Genomic DNA, 23,282 nt, shown 5'->3' with positions numbered 1-23,282 from the left:
CCCAACAAAAACTAAACCCAACGTCCAACATGTACCTTATAATGGTATTGTCGTATTAAAATGTCTGAAATAGTTGTTTTCAGATTATCTTGAAAACGACTTGTCGAAGAACTGTAATGTAATCCCTCATAGCAAAAGCCAAGGCTTGTATAACCATGTTCATTCCTTTAATGCACACCCGCCCCTTGTTCTCTAAGATTTGTGGAGTTACGTTTGTTGATCCCCGTTACCTTGGCTACCTAACACCTTATTTTGCAGTAAGACTGTCAAACGCAACAAAGAAATTTCAACTCCTTCTAGACAAAGTGAGCAGTAAGATAATTTATCGTCAGTAGCCACTTTCTTCTTCTACCGGGGCTACTTTATAAAGAGTGTCATACCATCTAAAATACACAAGTCTTCCAATATTCATCAGCCAGCTTTTTAAGCTATACTTCTACTACTTTGGCTGTTGTGAATTTAGTCTGACAAATTAAAGAAGTTGTAAAATGTGGCAGTTGCAGTAAAGAGAAGACAATAGTAGAGATGGTTTAATCAGATTTGTTTTCAGTCCATGTGTTATGCAAGTAGGTTGTCGTAACCAGAACAGAGCCAGTGGTAAAAGGGAGATAATTTGCATTCTCTCTTGCTGTCTCTCTCTCTCTCTCTCTCTCTCTCTCTCTCTCTCTCTCTCTCTCATGTTGATAACAACTGTAAAACTTCAGTTTCTACTGTGATTGTTTTTGTTTGTTGACTCACATGTGCTGGTGTCTTTTATCAACGTTCGGCAGATTGCCCACATTTTGATGGCATGAAGACTCTAAGTATTTTTCAAATGAATTAATAAAAGAATCTGTCAAAATAAGTTTCTGACGTATATACACGTGTTATGGAATATCAAAACTTGAAGCGATTAGTTCATAGTTGGTTTTCTGTCATACACGGTGAATGATAATTACTTTTGGATAATTTATGCAAGGTAGTTATTATTAAATAGTTAAATAGCTTTCAAAAGATTCATTTCAAGAGTTGCAAAACACCATATCCTTGTTCTCTCTCTTTCTCTCTCTCTCTCTCTCTCTCTCTCTCTCTCTCTCTCTCTCTCTCTCTCTCTCTGCCAATCCCCGGAGAGAGCCATATCGGAGGAGAGGTATACTGTCCCCGGAGACAGAATATGATACTTCGTTAAAGAGAGTTTAGACGGAAAATGTGTGTGTGTGTGTGTGTGATTTTTGACGTAGCTTTAACAGTTATTCAGTGATATCGCTACGTGACAGTTCATAATGATGTATAGCACTTAGGCATCATCCCGCAGACATGTAGCATAATGTCCCACCCAATCTCATTATCCTGACACCAGGCCAACCAGTCCTAACATTAACATTTTAATGCTGAGTGCCTGGCGAAGCAGCTGTTAGTACCATTTTAATAAGTCTTTGGTATGATTCGGCCGGGGTTCGAACCCGCGATCCTACCACATCCGAGGTGGACGCTTTAACCACTTGGCCACCGGAGCGGTCGAGGGAGGGAAAATGAAATGTATGCATATGTCAGTCAGTATGAAATTATAAACACACTAACACACTAATAATACCATCTAGACAGACTTAAAGAGTTTGAGGCAGTCAGGTAGACATGTTCATTGAGTTTGATGAAAAAATGTCTTCATTGTGGAAAAAATAATCTCTTAAGTCTAGCGTCATCTCAGATAAACAAAAAGTGTTTAAATCACTTCAACACCAAGTTAAATTTGAACGAGCATGAATGATTATTTGATCAAGTAAGTAACACAATAGACATAATATCTAAAGAGGGTTATTTTCTAAATGCAAAACCTACTGCCATCAACTAAATTTGTTTCTTTTGAGAATTGTAAAAACCTATGCCATCAACTGAAGATTGGTCGTTTGTAAAATGCAAAACCTACTGCCCTCAACTATAGTTCTTTTGCGAAATACAAAACTACTGCCATCAATTAAACGTTCTGTATTTAATGTATTGTCTTTTCAAAAGTATCATGAAACAAAATAAAAAAATCCGTAAACAAAACTCGAATCAATCAATGAAAAATCAAATAGCCATGCAGCCATGTAAATGCCATCAGGACTTTGGCTTCATATTCAACCCATGCGCAAGGACTTATGGGATTTCTCAGCTCTTTTTTCAAGTATCAAAAGGTTATTACTGAAGGGTTATTTTGAATCCTCTCCATTATCCCCTCCTCTAGTAAAAACGTTGATATTGTCTGAAATATCATAAGCAACATTATGTAAAATTTAAATTGGAGAAGACAATTTTAGAATTTTAATGAAACTGGGGCCTGGACTAGCTCATAGTCCGAATTGAAACCAGTAGAGCGTGAATTATTTACAGGCTTTGTTATGTTCCTGATGGTGGGATCACTGTTAAGAAGAGAATTTAGCATGATATACACTAAAGCAAATTACGAGTACTATATCGATCATCAAAGTAATATTAACACAAACAAAAGATCATGGTCAACATCATATGCTACAACATACTTAGATCGCACCACCGTGAGAGGCGGACCAAGGAAGAATCATGCCAGTCAAAAGTTCTAAATGGCAACAAAACAACAAATACAATTCGTAAAAATTCAATCTAATACTGTAGAAAGATGATGAAAAATCTGGTGGTATTTCAGAAGAAGATTCAGAGATACCAATATACCAGCACGATTATTTGAAAGATAACCCATTAGTGCAGATGAAAATAAATAATCCACAAAACTGTGATTATTACTATTACAGTAGAAATTGATAGAGGAGAAAAATGATACAAAACTGACAGTACTTAAGTTAGTGTGTAGGTTGAAAGACATAGATGCGTTATCTTAGAGGATTCATAGAGCAGTATTGTTCAACCAAGTACCATAACAAGACCATGACAATACCAGAAAAGACCATGACAAGACCAGAAAAAAAAACATGACAAGACCAGAAAAGACCATGACAAGACCAGAAAAGAACATGCCAATACCAGAAAAGGCCATGACAAGACCGGAAAAGACCATGCCAATACCAGAAAAGGCCATGACAAGACCGGAAAAGACCATGACAATACCAGAAAAGACTGTGACAAGACCAGAAAAGACCATGACAATACCAGAAACGACCACGACTATACCAGAAAAGACAATGTCAAGACCAGAAAAGACAATGACAGTACCAGAAAAGACCATGTCAAGGCCAGAAAAGACCATGACAATACCAGAGAGGCATATCATTTGCAAGATGAAGAATAATAGATACCGACTTGGCATTAGTTAATTCAGAGAACAATAAAATGTAAGTAAACAAACCCATTTATGGTAGTTTCACCGTGATAGTACTAAGTACGTGGTTTATGTAAGTAAAACGCTTGTTTTGGATATTTATCGGTACATCTAAAACACATTAAACATACATTTTGTGTTCATTTACATAATCATTTCCTTTTAGTCGTATGTGTAGACGTTATTGAAAACTCACGTGTATTTTACCGTTACTATGTAATTTGTTATCTTTGTACATTTGTACATCTTAAATTGCGCCAGATACAGTGGTGATCAAGGCTTAGATTACTGAGTTCCGTACGTTTTTTTTTTTTTGTATATAAATTTTGTTTTATTTCTTCCTGGAAGAAAGATATATTGTTGCTACTGTACATTACCTCATTTCAAATTCTTTGGAATCCAAGATAGAAGGTAATCGTTCCACAGTATTCAGTATCTTTACTATTCAAAAATGTTCTGTTTCTGGATCAGTTTTTCTGTCATTTTATACAGTATCGGGACTCCTTTTAAACTCATTTGTGTTAAATCTAGTGTAATATTTGCTAAAGCTGTATTAGCGGCCACACCAATAATTCTCAACTGTGATTTTGTCTTTGAAGAAATTAAGTCAGTTTTGAACTTGTCATCCACGGATTGGTGAATATAATCTCAAATAATCGCATCGCACTGGTCATAAATAGTTTCACAAACGTAGTTTGCGAACAGAAAAAAAGCTTAATTACCAGTGTTCTCAATTGCTCTCTAGGCTTCTGCCGATGTGGATATGTGAGAAAGCTTGCCAGTAGTTTCTCGTGGGTCGGTGGTTCTCCCTGAGGTTTTCCCGGGTTCTTCCTCCACCATTAATACTGGCCGCCATGCCTAACCTATCGTGTATATATATATATATATATATATATATATATATATATATATATATATATATATATATATATATATATATATATATATATATATATAAAAGTTCAGCCTATTTCATTATTCACAGTAATCATATTGTAAAATGTATTTGTCATCTCATTTCAATTCCCAAATAACTACTGCCATTTTTTAACCCCAATTATGTGATCCTCATCTCTAGCTAATTCAGGAGTTATTGGGACCTAGTAAATTTTGCATTCATACAATACTAATCCAGTTTTACCCATAATGTATATCCTGTCTTGACTTAGAAACTGCTCAGAAGTGTTATAGAGTACGTTGTATTGCTACAGATGTTATTATTATTATTATTATGATTATTATTATTATTATTATTATTATTATTATTATTATTGTTATTATTATTATTATTATTATTTCGCAGCTTTTACATGGTTTGTTCTTCCCTACTTTGATCGCAAAGCTATCTTTGCCCCTTTGACAGTAAAGTTTGCACTTGAAAATAAACTTGGAAATTATTATTCAAATTAAATACTTGGGCACCAGTATTAAGCATTAGACACTCTGACAGTAATGTTTGCAGTCGAAAGTAAACATGGAAATTGTAGCTAATGTTTCTTCACTTTGGTGATCCTTCATCATTTAGATGCCAGTAAGATATTACGCATACAGTTGATACCATCCAGACTCGCCTTATTATTGATTCTGCTAGAATGTAATATCACACTGCTCTTTATCTATTAACATAGTCATTACTTCCAAATCTTAAAGTTTTTTATAAATCATATACAATGTGGCTTGCTTGTGAAATAATCTGGGGTTTTTTTAATAGTAATTTTGTATCTTTTTAAATATGTGTGCAATGTCTAGACTAGCTAAAGCTTTAAACTGAGTTGTAGGACAATGATAAGGTGTAGTGTTATATTTTATCTAAAGTCCATGATTTAATTGTCAGACAAAAACTAAATCATATACTTTAATACAGTTAAATTTTACTCTTGTTTGTTTGGTTTGCTTGTTTCTTTTCGTTTCAGTCCTTTGAGTAATTAGACCTTAGGTTCTTTATCTCTATGTCAAATAGTTGCATTATTGTGATTCTCAGATTTCTTTTCGATATATTCCAAGTTTTCTTCAACATACCTTTTATGTATATTTGTTTTGTAATATGTGTCACCTGATATGCATGTTATCGTCCAATCATATTTTTTACGCAAACCTTTCATCATCACTGATTTGCGATAGTTAATAACAAGCCATTTAATACCCACATTCACTGTTGCGTTTATATTCACAGTTTGGTATCTTTTATACTTTGTGTATTTTTTCTATCTCTTCTATTTATTTCTTTATTTCGCTGTTGTCTCATTTCACATATTTTCCATTTATTTTTCAAAATAGATTTACAATAAACGTTAAATGGCCGACGTAGCAGAAATACGTAATAATTGATAGAGTAGAAAGCTGGTTGATAAATGTCAGACATTGTCTACTGGCATACAGGTGCATTTTGAGGGTATGGTCCTCATTAAAAAGTAGTCCCAGTAACGAACAAAATATATGCTAATTATAAACCATGCTACTATTGTGTACAGAACTTGTGCATATATGTTAGAACTTGTGCATATATGTTAGAACTTGTATATATCTATGTTCAGTAAAGAAATGACTATCAAACTTAAGTTTACTAGTGTAATAGACGTAATGGAGATATCGTTATAAGTGTAATTGGGACTATACTATGCTATGGACATAACTATACACATAGCTAAGCTACTACTGACATAACCATTCACATAGCTAAGCTACTAGTGACATAACTATACACATATCTAAGCTACTAGTGACATAACCATTCACATAGTTAAGCTACCATTTGTATAAACATACACATATCTAATTTGCTATTATCATAACCGTACACATAGCTAAGCTACTACTGACATAACCATTCACATAGCTAAGCTACTAGTAACATAATTATACACATAGCTAAGCTACTAGTGACATAACTATACACATAGCTAAGCTACTAGTGACATAACCATTCACATAGCTAAACTACCATTTGTATAATCATACACATATCTAACTTGCTATTATCATAACCGTGCACATAGCTAAGCTACTACTGACATAACCATTCACATAGCTAACCTACTACTGACATAACCATTCACATAGCTAAGCTACCATTTGTATAACCATACACATATCTAACTTGCTATTATCATAACTGTACACATAGCTAAGCTACTAGTAACATAATTATACACATAGCTAAGCTACTTCTGACATAACCATTCACATAGCGAAGCTACTAGTGACATAACTCTACACATAGCTAAGCTACTATTAACATGACCATTCACATAGCTAAGCTACTATTGACATAATCATTCACCTAGCTAAGATAATATAGACACAACTACGCACATTAGCTAAGCTACTATTGACATAACTATACGCATAGCTAAGTTACTAGTGGCGTAACTATACACATGACTAAGCTACTATTGACATAACTATACACAGAGCTAAACTACTATTAACATAACCGTTTGCATATCTAAGCTACTATTGACATAAATGTACACATAGCTAAGCTACTACTGACATAACCACACACATAGCTAAGCTAATATTGACATCACCATTCACATATCTAAGCTACTATTAATATAACTATACACATAGCTAAGCTACTATTGACATAACTATGCACATATCTAAGCTATTACTGACATAACTATACACAAAGCTAAGCTACTATTGACATAACTATACACAATTCTAATATGCTATTAGCATAACCATACACAATGCTTCCCTAATGCTGACAAAACCACACAATGGTACTCATAAAATGTGTGATTGGGATTATTCTATACTATTGGCATAACGATAGACAATGCTAACCAGCTATTGACAAAACAACTCACAATGGTAATCATTACATGTGTCAGCTGAATTATATTCTGCTGTTGATATAACCATACAAAATAGTTCTCATTAATTGTATAGTTTTAAATAAAGGTGTTTCTGTTGATTTAAAAATGTATTTTTAACGTATAGTCTGTCGCCACATTACATTGTATATTTAGAGTTTTGAGATATAGTGATGCGAATCGTCATTTTTTATATCTTTCTACTCTATAGGTGCATTCTATACTTCATATACATTTAGCTAATATTAAGTAATATTGTAATATTTAATGCATTATTTTCAGTGCTTACGCGATTAATGCGATGTGAGTGTGCTAAAATGGGAATGGTACAGCCATTATTACTATCATTATTATTATTATTATTATTATTATTATTATTATTCACAGCTTTTACATGTCTGGTATGTTCTTCCCTCCTTTGATCGCAAACCTATCTTTGCCCCTTTGACCTCATGTGCCACTGAATCTAAGCTGTCAGTGCAAGTTGTGATTTCTGGAGTAGGAAAAGCTTCTGATGTTATATATCTTTAATTTTCATTGTTTGTTAGATATTTTTTATTAAAATAATTATTACATTATATGCAATTAATAATGTAACATTCTATTTAGACTTGACCTTGTCTAAAATCAAGTTTTTTTTCTACCTGACCTGAATCATTGATTTTAGTTTTGTAAACATGTCTGTCTCAATCTGAGTCTAGAACTTTTGAAATTCACCACGAATTAACAGGTCTACCTGCTGTTTACTGTCAATTGTTGTGTCCAGAAGTTTATCTGGGCTGGAATTTTCTTTACTCAAATTGTCAAATTTTAATCATTCAGACTTGTCTAGGCTTATTTGGGATTTAATTCGCAATAACGTAAGTTACTTTTTTATATTTTCACTTTGTCTTGTAGGGAAATAAATTATCTGTAGAATTTTATAGAACTTGTTTCCTCTCACTCTTTTCTATTACGTATTTGAAGACCATAAAGTCGTAACAATGAATTGATCCTGCTTCCTCGGGTTGTATTCCTAATCTTGCTGGGTACTGCTCCTATAGGTTCCTTTCTCGATTGATATGAAATCATCTTCTGTACTGACTCGGCGGGTCCTTGGGAAAAGCAGTTAACTCCCATTTCGTCTTCATGATATAGCTTATAATGTGCTACAAATGCGGTTAAAAGCAATAAAAACAAAAAACAACTTGACGGAATTTTTTGAATTCCATGCTAGATCAATTGTTTTGTTTTCCTTTTTTATTTGTTGTTGTTCTCTTCTTTTTAATTTAAGTTTTTATTTGTGTTCAGTGTGAAAGTCCCTTAATAATGTTCTATTATAAAAATAGGTCAAAAATCCTACTTTGTTGACATCGTGCTTCTTGCAGTCTATGTAGTAATACTACATCATACCTGCGATCAGTTCAGGAAAGAGCTGCTATGCGGCTGTCGACAGGCTACCAATATTTAGCTCACAGCGGTACCCTCGTCGATCCGGATTACATATTCAAGACTGCGCGAGATTTTAGCACGCTGTCCAAATTACTGCCAGCTCGTAGACGCGCTGTCAGTGTTATGTATATTTAATTTGTATCTGTTAATTTTTTCATCATTATGCATTATGTTTTAATTGTAATCTGTAATTGACTTTGTCCAAAATCAAGTTCATTGTCTACCTGACAGTATCTATTATTTTGGTAAGCACAAAACAAATAATTAATATTTCTCTATGGGTGTGGTTTAAATATTAAGATCCTTATCGATAGAGGTAGACATATTATTTGGATCTGGGTCTAGGGCATTAGTATTCCCCATGGAGTAAATGATCGTACCTGATGTTTACCACATTCCTCGGTCTAATTTTCGTAACAGATTTCATCTTGTTTACATCATTTAATTTTCTAGAAATGAACGTGACCCTCACCCTGGATTTTCGTTTATGTCTTAGATTTTTTTGTATGATCACGTTTTCTTAAACATTATTCTTTCTTCCTTTAACATCATGTAGTCTTTTGTATTTTTTGTGTTCAGAATTTGATTTGGCTAGAATTATTTATTCAAATTATTATTCAATGGAAATACAAAGTGCTCTTAAATAATATTCTTGAACAGAGGCATTAACTTGGAGTTATAGTGAATTCAGAAAAGGATACCGTGTATTATATTATAGTGAATAAATTGAAAACTGTTAGTGCATCATACACTTCAGGCTACTGGTATAGTTGTACATTCAAGACTATAACACATCGACGCCTTCAGCGCTGGATCTTAATTCGAACACCACTGGAATATAATCAGAACTTTATTCATTAGAACTGGTTATATAACCTTTTGAACTATTTGGGATTTAATTCGCAATACTGTAAAAAAAAATCACTTTGTATTCTATGGAAATAAATTATTCGTTGAATTTAAATAAACGTTTGGGATTTTTTTCACGGATTGGCGTCACAATGAGCTCTAGTATATTTTTAAACTGAAGAGGTCAGGAATTTTGACCTACCTGAGCGACTTATGTTGATGAGGACAATTAAAACAGTTTTTCAAGATTGTCATTCTGATAAAATGATTTTGTCATACTCTCTGACAGTAACTTCAAAATATAGATATGGAATTACGCAATGGATGTCTTATTGAAAGGAAAGGTCGTCTTCATAGGGTCGTGAGGATTATTTATTGTTAACCATTGGAGTACTGACTGTCTTAAAATTTGATGCAAATGTTTCAGTAGAAATGGTAGAAACCATTGATTAATGTTAAAGAGAAGAACTTATGCGTTTTATTCAGACTGAGAAGAACGGCTTTTAGCTTGAACTTCACCTGTTATTATACTTGATACATTTGTACAAACATCAATTAGTAACAGAACTAAAATATATGGTATTAAAACATGTAAGGACACCTCCAAATGATATACAAATTATATGATGCCTTATCATATTTTGATCGAGATTTTAAGATGTAATTGGCTGCACATTCAATTAGGTTGTCTCCTTGTTTTCAGGCTTAGATCGGGAGGTCTCATTACAGTTTGTGAAAAAGTCATTATACGGAATTTGTATTCAACAAGACAATTATTTGCATGTGTTGCAAGAATTTTAATGGATATTTCCTTTAAGCAGATATTTGCTGTGTAAATGTGCATAGTAGGAAATATGATTGCACCTCGCAATGTTATCCCGTCAGAGACATGGACAGTTAAACGTGGTAGTTTTTATTCCAGTTTCTGGAACATGATTAGCTGGTCATGCCACTATAATGCCATGTCTTGTCTTGTTGTTGTCTTGTCTTGGCCATGACGAGCTTGTCACACTACAATAATAGCACCACTACCTGCACATACATCAATAGTACCATCACTAGGTGGTCATACCACAATATTACCATCACTGTGTGGTTATATCGCAATAGTATCATCATTAAGTGGTCAAACCATAATGGTACCATCACTAGGTGGTTATATCACAATAGTACCATCATTATGTGGTCATATCGCAATATTATCATTATTATGTGGTCAGACCACAATAGTACCATCACTAGGTGGTAATTCAACAACAATACCATCACTAGGTGGTCATACCACAATATTACCATCACTATATGGTTTTATCGCAATATTATCATCATTATGTGATCATACCACAATATTACCGTCACTATGTGGTTATATCACAATAGTACCATCATTATGTGGTCATATCGCAATAGTACCATCACTAGGTGGTAATTCAACGGTGGTCATACCACAATATTACCATCACTATATGGTTATATCGCAATAGTATCATCATTATGTGATCATACCATAATATTACCGTCACTATGTGGTTATATCACAATAGTACCATCATTATGTGGTCATATCGCAATAGTACCATCACTAGGTGGTAATTCAACAACAATACCATCACTAGGTGGTCATACCACAATATTACCATCACTGTGTGGTTATATCGCAATAGTACCATCATTATGTGATCATACCACAATATTACCGTCACTATGTGGTTATATCACAATAGTACCATCATTATGTGGTCATATCGCAATAGTATCATCATTATGTGGTCAGACCACAATAATACCATCACTAGGTGGGAATACCTCAGTAGTACCATCACTAGGTGGTCATGCAACAATAGTACCATCACTAAGTGGGCATATAATAATAGTACCATCGCTAGGTGGTCATACCACAATAGTACCATGACTTGGTGGTAATACAATAGTAGTAACATGCCTAAGTGGTCATACAACACTAGTACCATGACTTGGTGGTCATACAACAATAGAAGTAAGCAGTCTTATGAATATTCATTGAGGATATTATGATCTTTCTTTAATTATAGTAATTAATTTAGCATGCAGTACATTCATGATTTCTTTTTCTGTTTATCGAAAGTTGTTGAATTGTCTTTATTCAGTACGAGCCTGTTTCGGTGGTCTTCAAAAAGTCTAGGAAGCTAGTAACATTTTTCGGACAGTGAAGAGATTTGTGATAACTAAAATAATATCAGATAATTTAGTGATCAAATCTGTTGATATGACTACTTTATTAGCTAAATGGATTACGCCATGAAACAATACATTTAATTTTCACGCAAAGGTTTGGATGGCTGCTTTCTTATTAGTAAGGTCGGACGATTTCAAAATAACACTGGCCGAATCAGCATTCCCCGGTCTTGTATTGTTAACTGTGTAAGACTATGCACATCTTTGAGTGGAGAATAATAATGCGATAAAGCTGTCTTTGAAATTTAATCTGATTAAAATTAAGTTCTCCCAAATAACGGACATCTGACGAGTACCAATAATAATAATAATAATAATAATAATAATAATAATAATGAGGACTTTGTATAGCGCCTAATCTTTAGAAGCTCTAAGCGCTTTACAACATTAGACAACACCTATAACAAAAAAAAACATATATAATGATATGATTACAAAAACAAACACCATGAAATTAGAAAACATAAAAAGATACTGAAAATATTTAAGGTAGGAAACAGTATTAAGTCTTTAAGTTTGTTTTTGCAGTCGAAATAAGTGAGTTTTAAGAGATCTCTGCAATGGGATCAATGTGTCTTTGTGTCTAAGTTCAGTGGGCAATTCATTCCACGTTGTTGGGCCCTGGTGTCCACAAGAACGCTGTCCATATGACTTTGTTTTCATAGTGGGAATAATAAAATAAAAAGTTTATATTCTTGTGAGCTTTGGGAATTCCAGATCCGCTTAATTTTAGTTGCCACTGAGATAAAGTGTCGTATTTCGTGTTCTGATTTTCAGAAACGTGAACTCTGATTGGTGAATCATAAGGTAAAGAGATCATGACTATCAGTATATTTCACTTTTAATCAGACTGTCTTTTAATTTCTCCTAGTCTCAATCTGAGCAACGTAGTAACATTTTATCAAAGTGTCCTTTGGAAAAGAAACAAATATCTGGTAAATAAGATTCACACTATAGATGCTATTGTATTACCTATTCCTCAGTCAGAATGACCTGGCCAGTTGACCTTTTATTAAGTCATTTAGGATTATGTCCACAGACACGTGGCGAATAAGATAAGCACTATGTATACCTTGCGCATGCTCGATAAGAAGAAGTTATGCTGTCCGTACTAGGATCTACAGTGACTGAAATTATTGTCTTAAAACACATCAAAACCAAAGTTGGTCTATACACCAGGCCTCGATTGCCTCACGATGGTCTGTACATCAGGCCTAGATAGACTCACGATGGTCTATACCTCAGGTCTAGATGGCCTCATGACGGTCTGTACATCAGACCTAGATAGACTCACAATGGTCTGTACATCAGGCCTAGATAGACTCACGATGGTCTATACCTCAGTCATAGATGGCCTCATGACGGTCTATACATCAGGCCTAGATAAATTCACTATGGTCTATACATCAGGCCTAGATAGACTCACGATGGTCTATACTTCAGGGCTAGATGGCCTCATGACGGTCTGTACATCAGGCCTAGATAGACTCACGATGGTCTGTACATCAGGCCTAGATAGACTCACGATGGTCTTTACATCAGGCGTAGATAGACTCACGATGGTCTGTACATCAGGCCTAGATAGACTAACAATGGTCTATACATCAGGCCTAGATAGACTCACGATGGTCTATACTTCAGGCCTAGATAGACTCACGATGGTCTATACCTCAGGTCTAGATAGACTAACAATGGTCTATACATCAGGCCTAGATAGACTCACGATGGTCTATACTTCAGGCCTAGATAGACTCACGATGGTCTGTACATCAGGCCTAGATAGACTAACAATGGTCTATACTTCAGGCCTAGATAGACTCACAATGGTCTGTACATCAGACCTAGATAGACTCACGATGGTCTGTACATCAGGCCTAGATAGACTCACGATGGTCTATACCTCAGGTCTAGATGGCCTCATGACGGTCTGTACATCAGACCTAGATAGACTCACAATGGTCTGTACATCAGGCCTAGATAGACTCACGATGGTCTATACCTCAGTCATAGATGGCCTCATGACGGTCTATACATCAGGCCTAGATAAACTCACTATGGTCTATACATCAGGCCTAGATAGACTCACGATGGTCTATACTTCAGGCCTAGATGGCCTCATGACGGTCTGTACATCAGGCCTAGATAGACTCACGATGGTCTGTACATCAGGCCTAGATAGACTCACGATGGTCTTTACATCAGGCGTAGATAGACTCACGATGGTCTGTACATCAGGCCTAGATAGACTAACAATGGTCTATACATCAGGCCTAGATAGACTCACGATGGTCTATACTTCAGGCCTAGATAGACTCACGATGGTCTATACCTCAGGCCTAGATGGCCTCATGACGGTTTATATATCAGGCCTGGATAGCCTCACAAACTATTCATTCACATTTTTGTTACTGAGACCTTAATATCTCTTGCTGAGTATATAATTAGAACTATTAAGTAATACGATAAAATTATATGTAGTTGCAGTGCAATAGTTTATAAAGGTATATAATTAGAATTATTAGGTAATAAGATAAAATTATATGTAGTTGCAGTGCAATACTTTATAAAGGTAACAATTCTATCTTACTTGGGAATCAAAGAATCATTAAATCTGTGAAGATATATCCATGATTCATTGCCTACATATAGCGTGACAAATTTGCTATGTTGCTTATGTTTTTATATTCACAGCGTTTGGTACAACGTTTACGAGCAAAACGTACATCATTTACTGTATTGGTGCGAATTTGTACTGTTTCCTTTCTTCTGCTTTGCATTATTATCTACTTTGCCTGATTCTCAGACTGCTTCATCATCATCGTCTTCTTTTTCTTCTTCTTCTTAAAAAGAGCAAAGACGATATGTCTCTTGTATTTGTGTCTCATCACTTGCAACGATCAATAGCTCTGTTCATCGCTTAAGGAAACTCCCTCAAAACTCAGGAATAGAAATGATCTTCATACAGAACAAAACTTGCTACACCTAAAGCATCCATACATCCATCAAATGTGTTTTGTAGACGATCGAGGGGTGTCGGAGGAGCAGTTTCCAGGGGTCGAAGACCGAAAGAGGGCTTTCATGAAGAATGAGTCCTACGTTTCACCACGTAAGTCCTATAGGACTACTCTTGACTCATTTACCTGCGGACATTTAGTTTAATGTTTTCCGTTAAGTTTTCTTTCATTACATTGATAAATAAAGCCAGACGTTTGATGCATTATGTCCGACATTACATCAGATTGCTACACTTTTTCGGCTGTTAAGCTAAAATCTGCATCATGCGCCATTTGTATTAATTTTTTAGAATCATGATTGTTGTAAAGGTTGCTATTTTTGCTTTCTTGTAAATGTATGAAGTATACGAGCAATTTCACATCGCTGTTATATTCTAAATGCGGAGAATGCAATGTTTCATTTACAGGCTATTTTCAACTTTCGTACAAATATAATTTTGACAAGGGATTTTAAGCAGCAAAAAGATCAAGATGAATCTAAATGCCACTTTCAGACATGAACAGATCACAATGTATCTAAATGCCACTTTCAGACATGAACAGATCACAATGTATCTAAATGCCACTTTCAGACATGAACAGATCACAATGTATCTAAATGCCACTTTCAGACATGAACAGATCACAATGTATCTAAATGCCACTTTCAGACGTGGTCAGATCAATATGAGTCTCAATGCTTATCTCAGACACGGACAGATCAAGAGGTATCTAAATGCCAATTTCAGACATGGATACATTAAGATGCATCTAAATTCCACTTTCATACATAGATCAAGATGTGTCCAAATGGCACTTTCAGGCATGGATAGATCAAGATGTGTCTCGATGCCACTTTCAGACATAGATCATAATGTATCTAAATGCCACTATCAGACATAGATCAAGATGAATCTAAATGCCACTATCAGTCATGGACAAATCAAGATGAATCTAAATGCCACTTTCAGACATGGACAGATCAAGATGTGTCTAAATGCCACTATCAGTCATGGACAGATGAAGATGAATCTAAATGCCAATTTCAGACATGGATAGATCAAAATGTGACTAAATGCCCCTTTCAGACATAAATCACGATACATCTAAATATCATTATCAGTCATGGACAGATCAAAATGTGTCTAAATGCCACTATCAGTCATGGACAAATCAAGATGAATCTAAATGCCACTTTCAGACATGGACAGATCAAGATGTGTCTAAATGCCACTATCAGTCATGGACAGATGAAGATGAATCTAAATGCCAATTTCAGACATGGATAGATCAAAATGTGACTAAATGCCCCTTTCAGACATAAATCACGATACATCTAAATATCATTATCAGTCATGGACAGATCAAAATGTGTCTAAATGCCACTATCAGTCATGGACAAATCAAGATGAATCTAAATGCCACTTTCAGACATGGACAGATCAAGATGTGTCTAAATGCCACTATCAGTCATGGACAGATCAAGATGAATCTAAATGCCAATTTCAGACATGGATAGATCAAGATGTGACTAAATGACAGTTTCAGACATAGATCACGATACATCTTATTATCATTATCAGACATGGAGAGATCAAGAGTTATCTAAATGCCACTATCAGACATAGATCAAGAGTTATCTAAATGCCACTATCAGACATGGACAGATCAAGATTCATCTAAATGCCACTATCAGACATAGATCAAGATGTGACTAAATGCCACTTTCAGACATAGATCATGATGAATCTAAATGCCACTATCAGACATGGAGATATCAAGATTTATCTAAATGCCACTATGAGACATAAATCAAGATGAATCTGAATGCCACTATCGGACGTGAACAGATCAAGATGTCTCTAAATGCCATTTCCAGATATAGATCATGATGTATCTAATTGCCACTCAGACATATATCATGGTGTATCTAAATGCCACTATCAGATATGGACAGATTAAGATGTTATCTAAATGCGACTTTCAGACATATATCAAAATGAATCCAAATGCCATTATCAGACACGGACAGATCAAGATGTGTCTACATGCGACTATCAGACATCTACAGATCGAGATGTATTAAAATGCCATTTCAGACATGGACAAATTATTACTGTCTCCCATTACTATGGACGCAAGGTATAGTAGTTTTCAAAGCCGTTTTGCTGTTTGTAGTGTTCCTATGGATACCGATATGTATGCTTCTTATTGACAGACATAGAATATGATGAAGACGATTACCCAACATCCCCTGTTCGAGTTAGACAAAAACTATTTTCAGAGGAAAAATCTAAAGGTGATCACAGTGTTCAGTGTATGTCCGTGCTTTTTTGAAAGTAATCTGACAGCATCATATGGGTTCAGAAAATATGTTATTGTAGACCTTTCGAGAAATTAAGTTGTTTTTTTTTTTTGTTTCTTTTTATTTAAATCACAATTTTGAACAAGCTCAATTCAATATATATATATATATATATATATATATATATATATATATATATATATATATATATATATATATATATATATATATATATATATATATATATATATATATTGTCCTCAGAGTGATTTCAAAAATGTATTGGTGCATCTAAATTAGTATAGTTACTTCACGTTTTCTCCTCCAAAATATACTGATTTAGCCTCGAAGTCATTTGAGGCGTTCCTGCTGAATACCGCCAAACGTTTCCAGTACATTTATAATTTTTCGAAGGCCAACAATAAGTTCGATTTACTGATCTTTTTTTTGTGTGTTGAAAGACAGAACAAAAAGACCGTCATATTTTAAGTTAACGGTGTTGTCTTTGGTTTCATGAATGTTATGTGAAATTCACACGCACTGGTACGATGTATAAGGATCACCAAATTATAGATTTGTCATGGGTTGATCTCTTAAAACATCTGAACGTGCTAGAGTGACCTAGCCCATTGCTGTCAGTATTCTTTATTTATTAGGTACGGGCATTCACGCTGGGTGTTCTTGTCGTACCTTTGTCGTAGCTTTAAAATAGCAAAGCATAATTTGTTATACATTCAGCGAACATAGTCCACATATATCACAGTTGTCGATTTTGAAGCTTAGAAATGGTCATGAATCCTGTACATAATTAATGTTCTCATTTCAGGCCTTTCTTTGCCTCTTTTGTTTGAAAATATGTCGCTTTGATTCCTTTCTGTTGAGCTTACACGTGGCATGATTTAGACGATGCATACATAAAACGAAGAATGCTTTTTGCATGTTGCACATGTCCACTTGGTTGTTATAAGCAAAGTGAACGCTATTTGCATGCTGCAATAAATATATATTTTTAATTGATTTTTACATGTTTTAAATAGTTTAATGCATTTTTAACCATTAGAATTAATTGTGAGTACAGTATCATGAATTAAATAGAACATATATCATATATCCTCTAATAATGCCTTGAGCTCTAGGGAGGAGTGTTACAGTATTTCTCAAACAGTTAAGTATATGTTTGACAGTTAAAAAAGGAGCATTATGGTTCTTAGTTTGAATTTGTTTGTTTTGGAAATAATCTATACTCTGACAATTTAGGTTTTCGTCAGTAACTGCTTATTCAGTCAAGCATTTCAACAACATATATACACAGAACGCTTTTGACAACAGCTCAAATTACACATTCAGAACGGGGAGGGGGTAAAATCGTAAAGAGTTTTACATTATGTTTTATACAAAATATAAACGGAACGCGCTTTATATGTGTGTCGTGAATGTATATTTTTATATGATAATTGACTCGCGATGTCAGTAAATCTTCATATTCTTGAAACATACGAAGGCTGTTATGAAGTTGTCGATGGCCACTATATCTACAACATGGTCTATACTTTTGGGGCATAGTTAAGACATGTAATTCGTTTCCAAAACGTCCAAATGACTTTTCATAAAACCATATTGCTGGATTCTAGAAGGCGTTTAAATCCAGCCTCGAGCTTCTATGGTTTTATATCAATGAATTTCAACGATGATGACATTATAACATGCTTAACATGTTGACCTGAAACTTCAGAATTTTGTCTCTCTTGATTCTGAGGATATCAGCTATCGTAATATATCCACTCCATTTCTGATAGTCATCACTTACTATCAGTGATAATATCTAAAGGCGTCTTGCAAGTTTTACTGTCTCATTTCCTTAGAATATGAACAAAAATTCCCAGATATTTTGTAAGCGGCTATGTACTATGGTAGAATTAAACGTTTATATATATTTTAAGCTGTCAATTACATTGAAATAATTATCTACCTCTTACACGTTGTTAATTGCACTCACTTTCAAGAAAGGTTTAAATGTATACTGTGCATCACTATTGATTGATATTTCTGGGACTGAAAGATTTCAACACCGTATGGTAAACGATAACTGTATATCTCTTCCTTATAATTAATACATTAAGATGGTTTATCATCTAGTGTGTCGATAAAAATTTATGAAACTTGGGAGAATATCTTCTTTAGCAATATTCATGCTTTGACTGATATAACTGATGATTATTTTCGATAAGAAAATATGATCCATTGGACCTTTGCTGAGTTTAACGAACTTTATAAATATTTTACTTTTATTTCAAATTAAATTTTAAGTGCTGACGAAATGTAAGAACTTCATGCAGGCCCATAGACTGATGATGCCGATTTACTAGCGTCATTTATCTGGCATTTTTGTAAGCCAAGTCAATCTGATAACGATTTCGATATTCGTATAATAAACTAAACAAAATGAAAATTTAAATACAGGGTCAATTTTAAGAAAAGACTTGCTTTGAGATTATCTTGATTAACAATTACTACAAATATACAAACTAATATTTAATAGTTTTCGCGTGGAGAATATTGTCTATCGAGACTACAAATATTCAAGGAAACTAATACTCATAGAAATGGTTTTATATATATATTTATCCGTGGAAAAGCTAGTAAATATGGCATTAATCATATATGATGTCAGTGACTGCAAAATAACCTCAAAAATTTTCTTTTCTTTTGTCTAGCCGTACGATCAAGTGGTAAAAAAGTTGTTTTGAGCACACCGAGCGAGCCAGTCCCTGCATTTGGCTTTGATTACACGAAGCCACGCCCATACCAGCCGGTCATCAAGCCCCAGCCACCTTCTCCAGCACCCAAACCGGCCTCCAAGAAACCTGAGCCGTACGCCCCACCAGTCAAGTCCGCGGTGCAGGCCGTGTTACAAGAAGAGCAGAAACAAACCCGAGGACAAGACAAACCAGACGCTGGGCCGGCATGGGGAAGCACGCTAAAAACTGAGAAACGTGAACTAAAGCCCTGGGAAAAAGAACAGCTTCAGCAGGAAGAGTTTAACAAGAAGCAAGCTAGAGGATTTCAACCCGATTTCGATGAAACTGATGCGTCCCTCTCATACCAGTCGCCCAAACAAAATATTATACAAATCAAAACTCAATCCACGGCTCGTCAGCAGCCAGCTTCTAAGCCACAACAGCAACAACAACAGCAACAACAACAGCAGCAGCAGCAGCAGAAGCAGCAAATATATCAGCCACAACATCAGGCTCCTGTTCAAAGGTCTGTTTTCACTGCTGTGCCCCCAAAACCTACCAGGTCCCCTGCTAGGTCTTCCCAGCCTTATCAAGCTCCCCGCGAATCTAAAGATACTGAAGGTTACTGCCAGGGCAAGGGCGTCAGTCCCTCTACTAGCGTAGTCCATCTCCAGTATAACTCTCCTATAGGGCTTTACTCGCAGGACAATATCAAGGAAACACTGATTGGGCAGACCATGATGGTAAATAGACCGGAAGCCACCCCGTAAGTTTCTTTTGTTTGCAGTGGAATGCAAGCATGGTCAGTTTGTATAACCCCGTATCTTAGAAACTGGTCCTTTTGTACAAATCAACACATCTTTGCTGATCGGATGCCTATATGATCATACTAGACTCGTCATTTTACCTAATTTGATGTTTCGGCAGATCTTTTCCTAAATTCTAGAATCTGGAGCAATCATTCGATTTTCCTAGTAAAGGTTGAGTCATAACTAGATCAGACGTTGATTCTTCCTCTGTGTGTTGGTAGTTCATCCTTGTGCATGCTATGACTGAGTTATAAATTAAATGCTGCTGGAATCAACCTCAAAAAATAATGTTGGGTGATCTCAGATTAGGTAAATTTGCGTCATATTGTTTCTCTGATGTGAAAAATATTAGGTTGAAACATTTCGAATAGAATTGTAATTATTGTAAGACGCTTTAATAAAACAGTCGCGTTGAAAATTAGTTCACATAACCATCATATCCTCACTGTAATTCTCCTTGTAAGACTATAGATCGCTGATTCTTGAATTTAACAATCTTGGTCACGAAATCATTTACTACTTTTAAATTTGATTTTGTCCTTCATAAAAAGCTTGATGCTAATATTTCGATCAAACGAGGTAACTTTGTTTTCTTTGGGTTTCTCGTCGTTTCAGATTATCAGCAAGACACCTGTCCAAAACATGTCCTTACACCCAGAATTATTTCTGATTAATGGATTGTTCACATATCGATCTCAACTATTTTGTTTTCGCTTGTGCCCTTGGGTGTACCCATATAGTTGCGAGCCATAGTTGGAACTTTAGGAAGGAAAGGCATCCTTCGATTTCCGCTTGCCCTGTGCTCACTATGTTGGGTACACACCACTTGCCCGCCATTTAGTTTTGCCTTGTAAGTAGGGTACACACCACTTGCCCGCCATTTAGTTTTGCCTTGTAAGTAGATATAGATTTAGAGCATGGGTAGTAGCTTTCTCTCTATTTTCTTGATTTCCCTTCTTTACGGACAGTTGAGTGTTTATATATATATATATATATATATATATATATATATATATATATATATATATATATATATATATATATATATATATATATATATATATATATATATATATATATATAGTGTTACAAGCCAGGGGACTTTACTTGACCGAGTGGTGGGACTTTCCTTGACCGAGTGGTGACAAACCCTGACGCGATTCCCGCTAGAAGTCATAAGTTTACCCCAAATTTCCAAAGACTTCCATACAACTTGAGTTGTAAATTTGAAAGCCCGACGTGTCCGTTTTATACTCAAATTTTACTCGAATCAAGACCACAGATCTCACAACCTGCCAAATATTTATCAGCCGCACATCTGCATAGTTTCTCTTCCTTAAGTTTCCGTACCCCCAGGAGTTCATGCCGTAGAAACTATACAACTATCCCTTAAGACAGGGAACTATTTTAACTACGCCACCTTAGGCCAGTAAAACTATGGTTTTCAGGCACATTTTACCAGTACAACTGCATCACATTTGCCACCATGGCGATATAAACGATATCTGCCGAGTTCCTTCTTATTGATTCCTTTATGCAATTTACCGGTTTTCTACCGTAAATACTGGCACTGCAGTCATACCACCAATGTACACACCACCAATGTACACCACTAGATTTTAGTAGAGACTTTGTTATTCAAGGGACACTCATTCTGTTTTGACCTGAATTCACTACTAACGACCCATGGCATCATGGAAACTCACTAACACTTCACTCCTATTATTTGGCTAATTATTTCGGGCAAAGGAATGTTTCCATTTTACCGAATTCCAATAATCAGACAAGTGAGAGGAGGGGTTGACGAAAGTGTACGCCTCAGTATGGGTAAGGGATGACTATTAATAAGTACAATCAGTTGGTCAGTAAAATATGCTACACAAACTGACCTACTACATGAACTCTCATCGTTCAGTCTATAATGCGGCAGTAATAAATCAGCAACTTAATCATTTTACAGGATAAAATGCTGATTGTACAAAGTGATACGATCTTTGTTCTGAATTGAATATGCCTATTTTGAATAAATTAACCGTCATCTTTCAAATTCAATTCCCCCCCCCCCTCCGCTATTGTTTGAATGGGGATAGGAGTGACGCATACAAATAGTTACGCACATTTTCTGTCAGAAAAGTGTACTTTAATAAACAAAAGTGTTATCGCGATCTAGCTTATATCGCGATGTTATTCTTTGGACACTGAGTATCGCGTCAGAAAAGTGTAATAATAATAATAATAATAATAATAATAAACACGTAGACTGTGTGAATGGTTTCGCTTTATTGATTCATCAGACTGAATTCAATATCATTTCATACGTCATTATATAGATTCTGTTTCTAATTGATGAATGATATAAACAAGATGACTGCATAGCTTACATTTTTAACCTAATTGTTTTATTCTTTAACGAATAATTTACATGGTAAGATGCATATACAGTACAGATAAATGATATTTTAATACATAAAAATACATAAAACTAAAGCTGAATCTTAAAGATACATATATCTATATTGATAACTATATTTAAAAAATGCCTGAATAAATAGAAATATTCAGTTTTTGTTTTTTTAAATTAATGTATAATGCACATTTAAAAAAAAATAATATATTATACCTTGATATATTATTGACGATTGTTCATTATTTCAACAAAACTCAAATTATATAATAAAAAGTATGGTGTGCATAATAATTATAATCATAAAATAAATAAGTATTGTATAAATAATTAATCATAACATATTGAGAATTAATTTTAAAATGCCCTTTCATTTTTAGTGTACCCATATATTAGCGATATATATTCACAGAAAGAAAACTGACCTTATTTTTTAAGCTT

At 34.8% G+C, this 23,282-nt stretch overlaps 1 protein-coding gene across 3 annotated transcripts in view; it reads left to right on the top strand.

Annotated features, from left to right (window-relative positions):
• The window catches only part of LOC149803314 (uncharacterized), a 93,559-nt gene that overhangs the window by 67,415 nt on the left and 2,862 nt on the right, over positions 1 to 23,282 (top strand). Inside the window, exons 5-7 of one of the 3 annotated variants that reach the window (XM_089953021.1) lie at positions 14,612 to 14,698; positions 16,804 to 16,884; positions 19,605 to 20,154. In XM_089953021.1, coding sequence (XP_089809147.1) covers positions 14,612 to 14,698; positions 16,804 to 16,884; positions 19,605 to 20,154 — 718 coding nt within the window. The remainder of the gene's footprint in view (positions 1 to 14,611; positions 14,699 to 16,803; positions 16,885 to 19,604; positions 20,155 to 23,282) is intronic. The other 2 variants (XM_089953022.1, XM_089953023.1) reach the window with 2 other exon arrangements.

Source organism: Sinohyriopsis cumingii, chromosome 3 (genome assembly GCF_028554795.1).
Source record: "Sinohyriopsis cumingii isolate HCF-2022 chromosome 3, ASM2855479v2, whole genome shotgun sequence".
Classification (NCBI taxonomy): Eukaryota; Metazoa; Mollusca; class Bivalvia; order Unionida; family Unionidae; genus Sinohyriopsis; species Sinohyriopsis cumingii.
The sequence above is the reverse complement of the archived record's forward strand: the minus strand, read 5'-3'. Positions and strand labels throughout refer to the sequence as shown.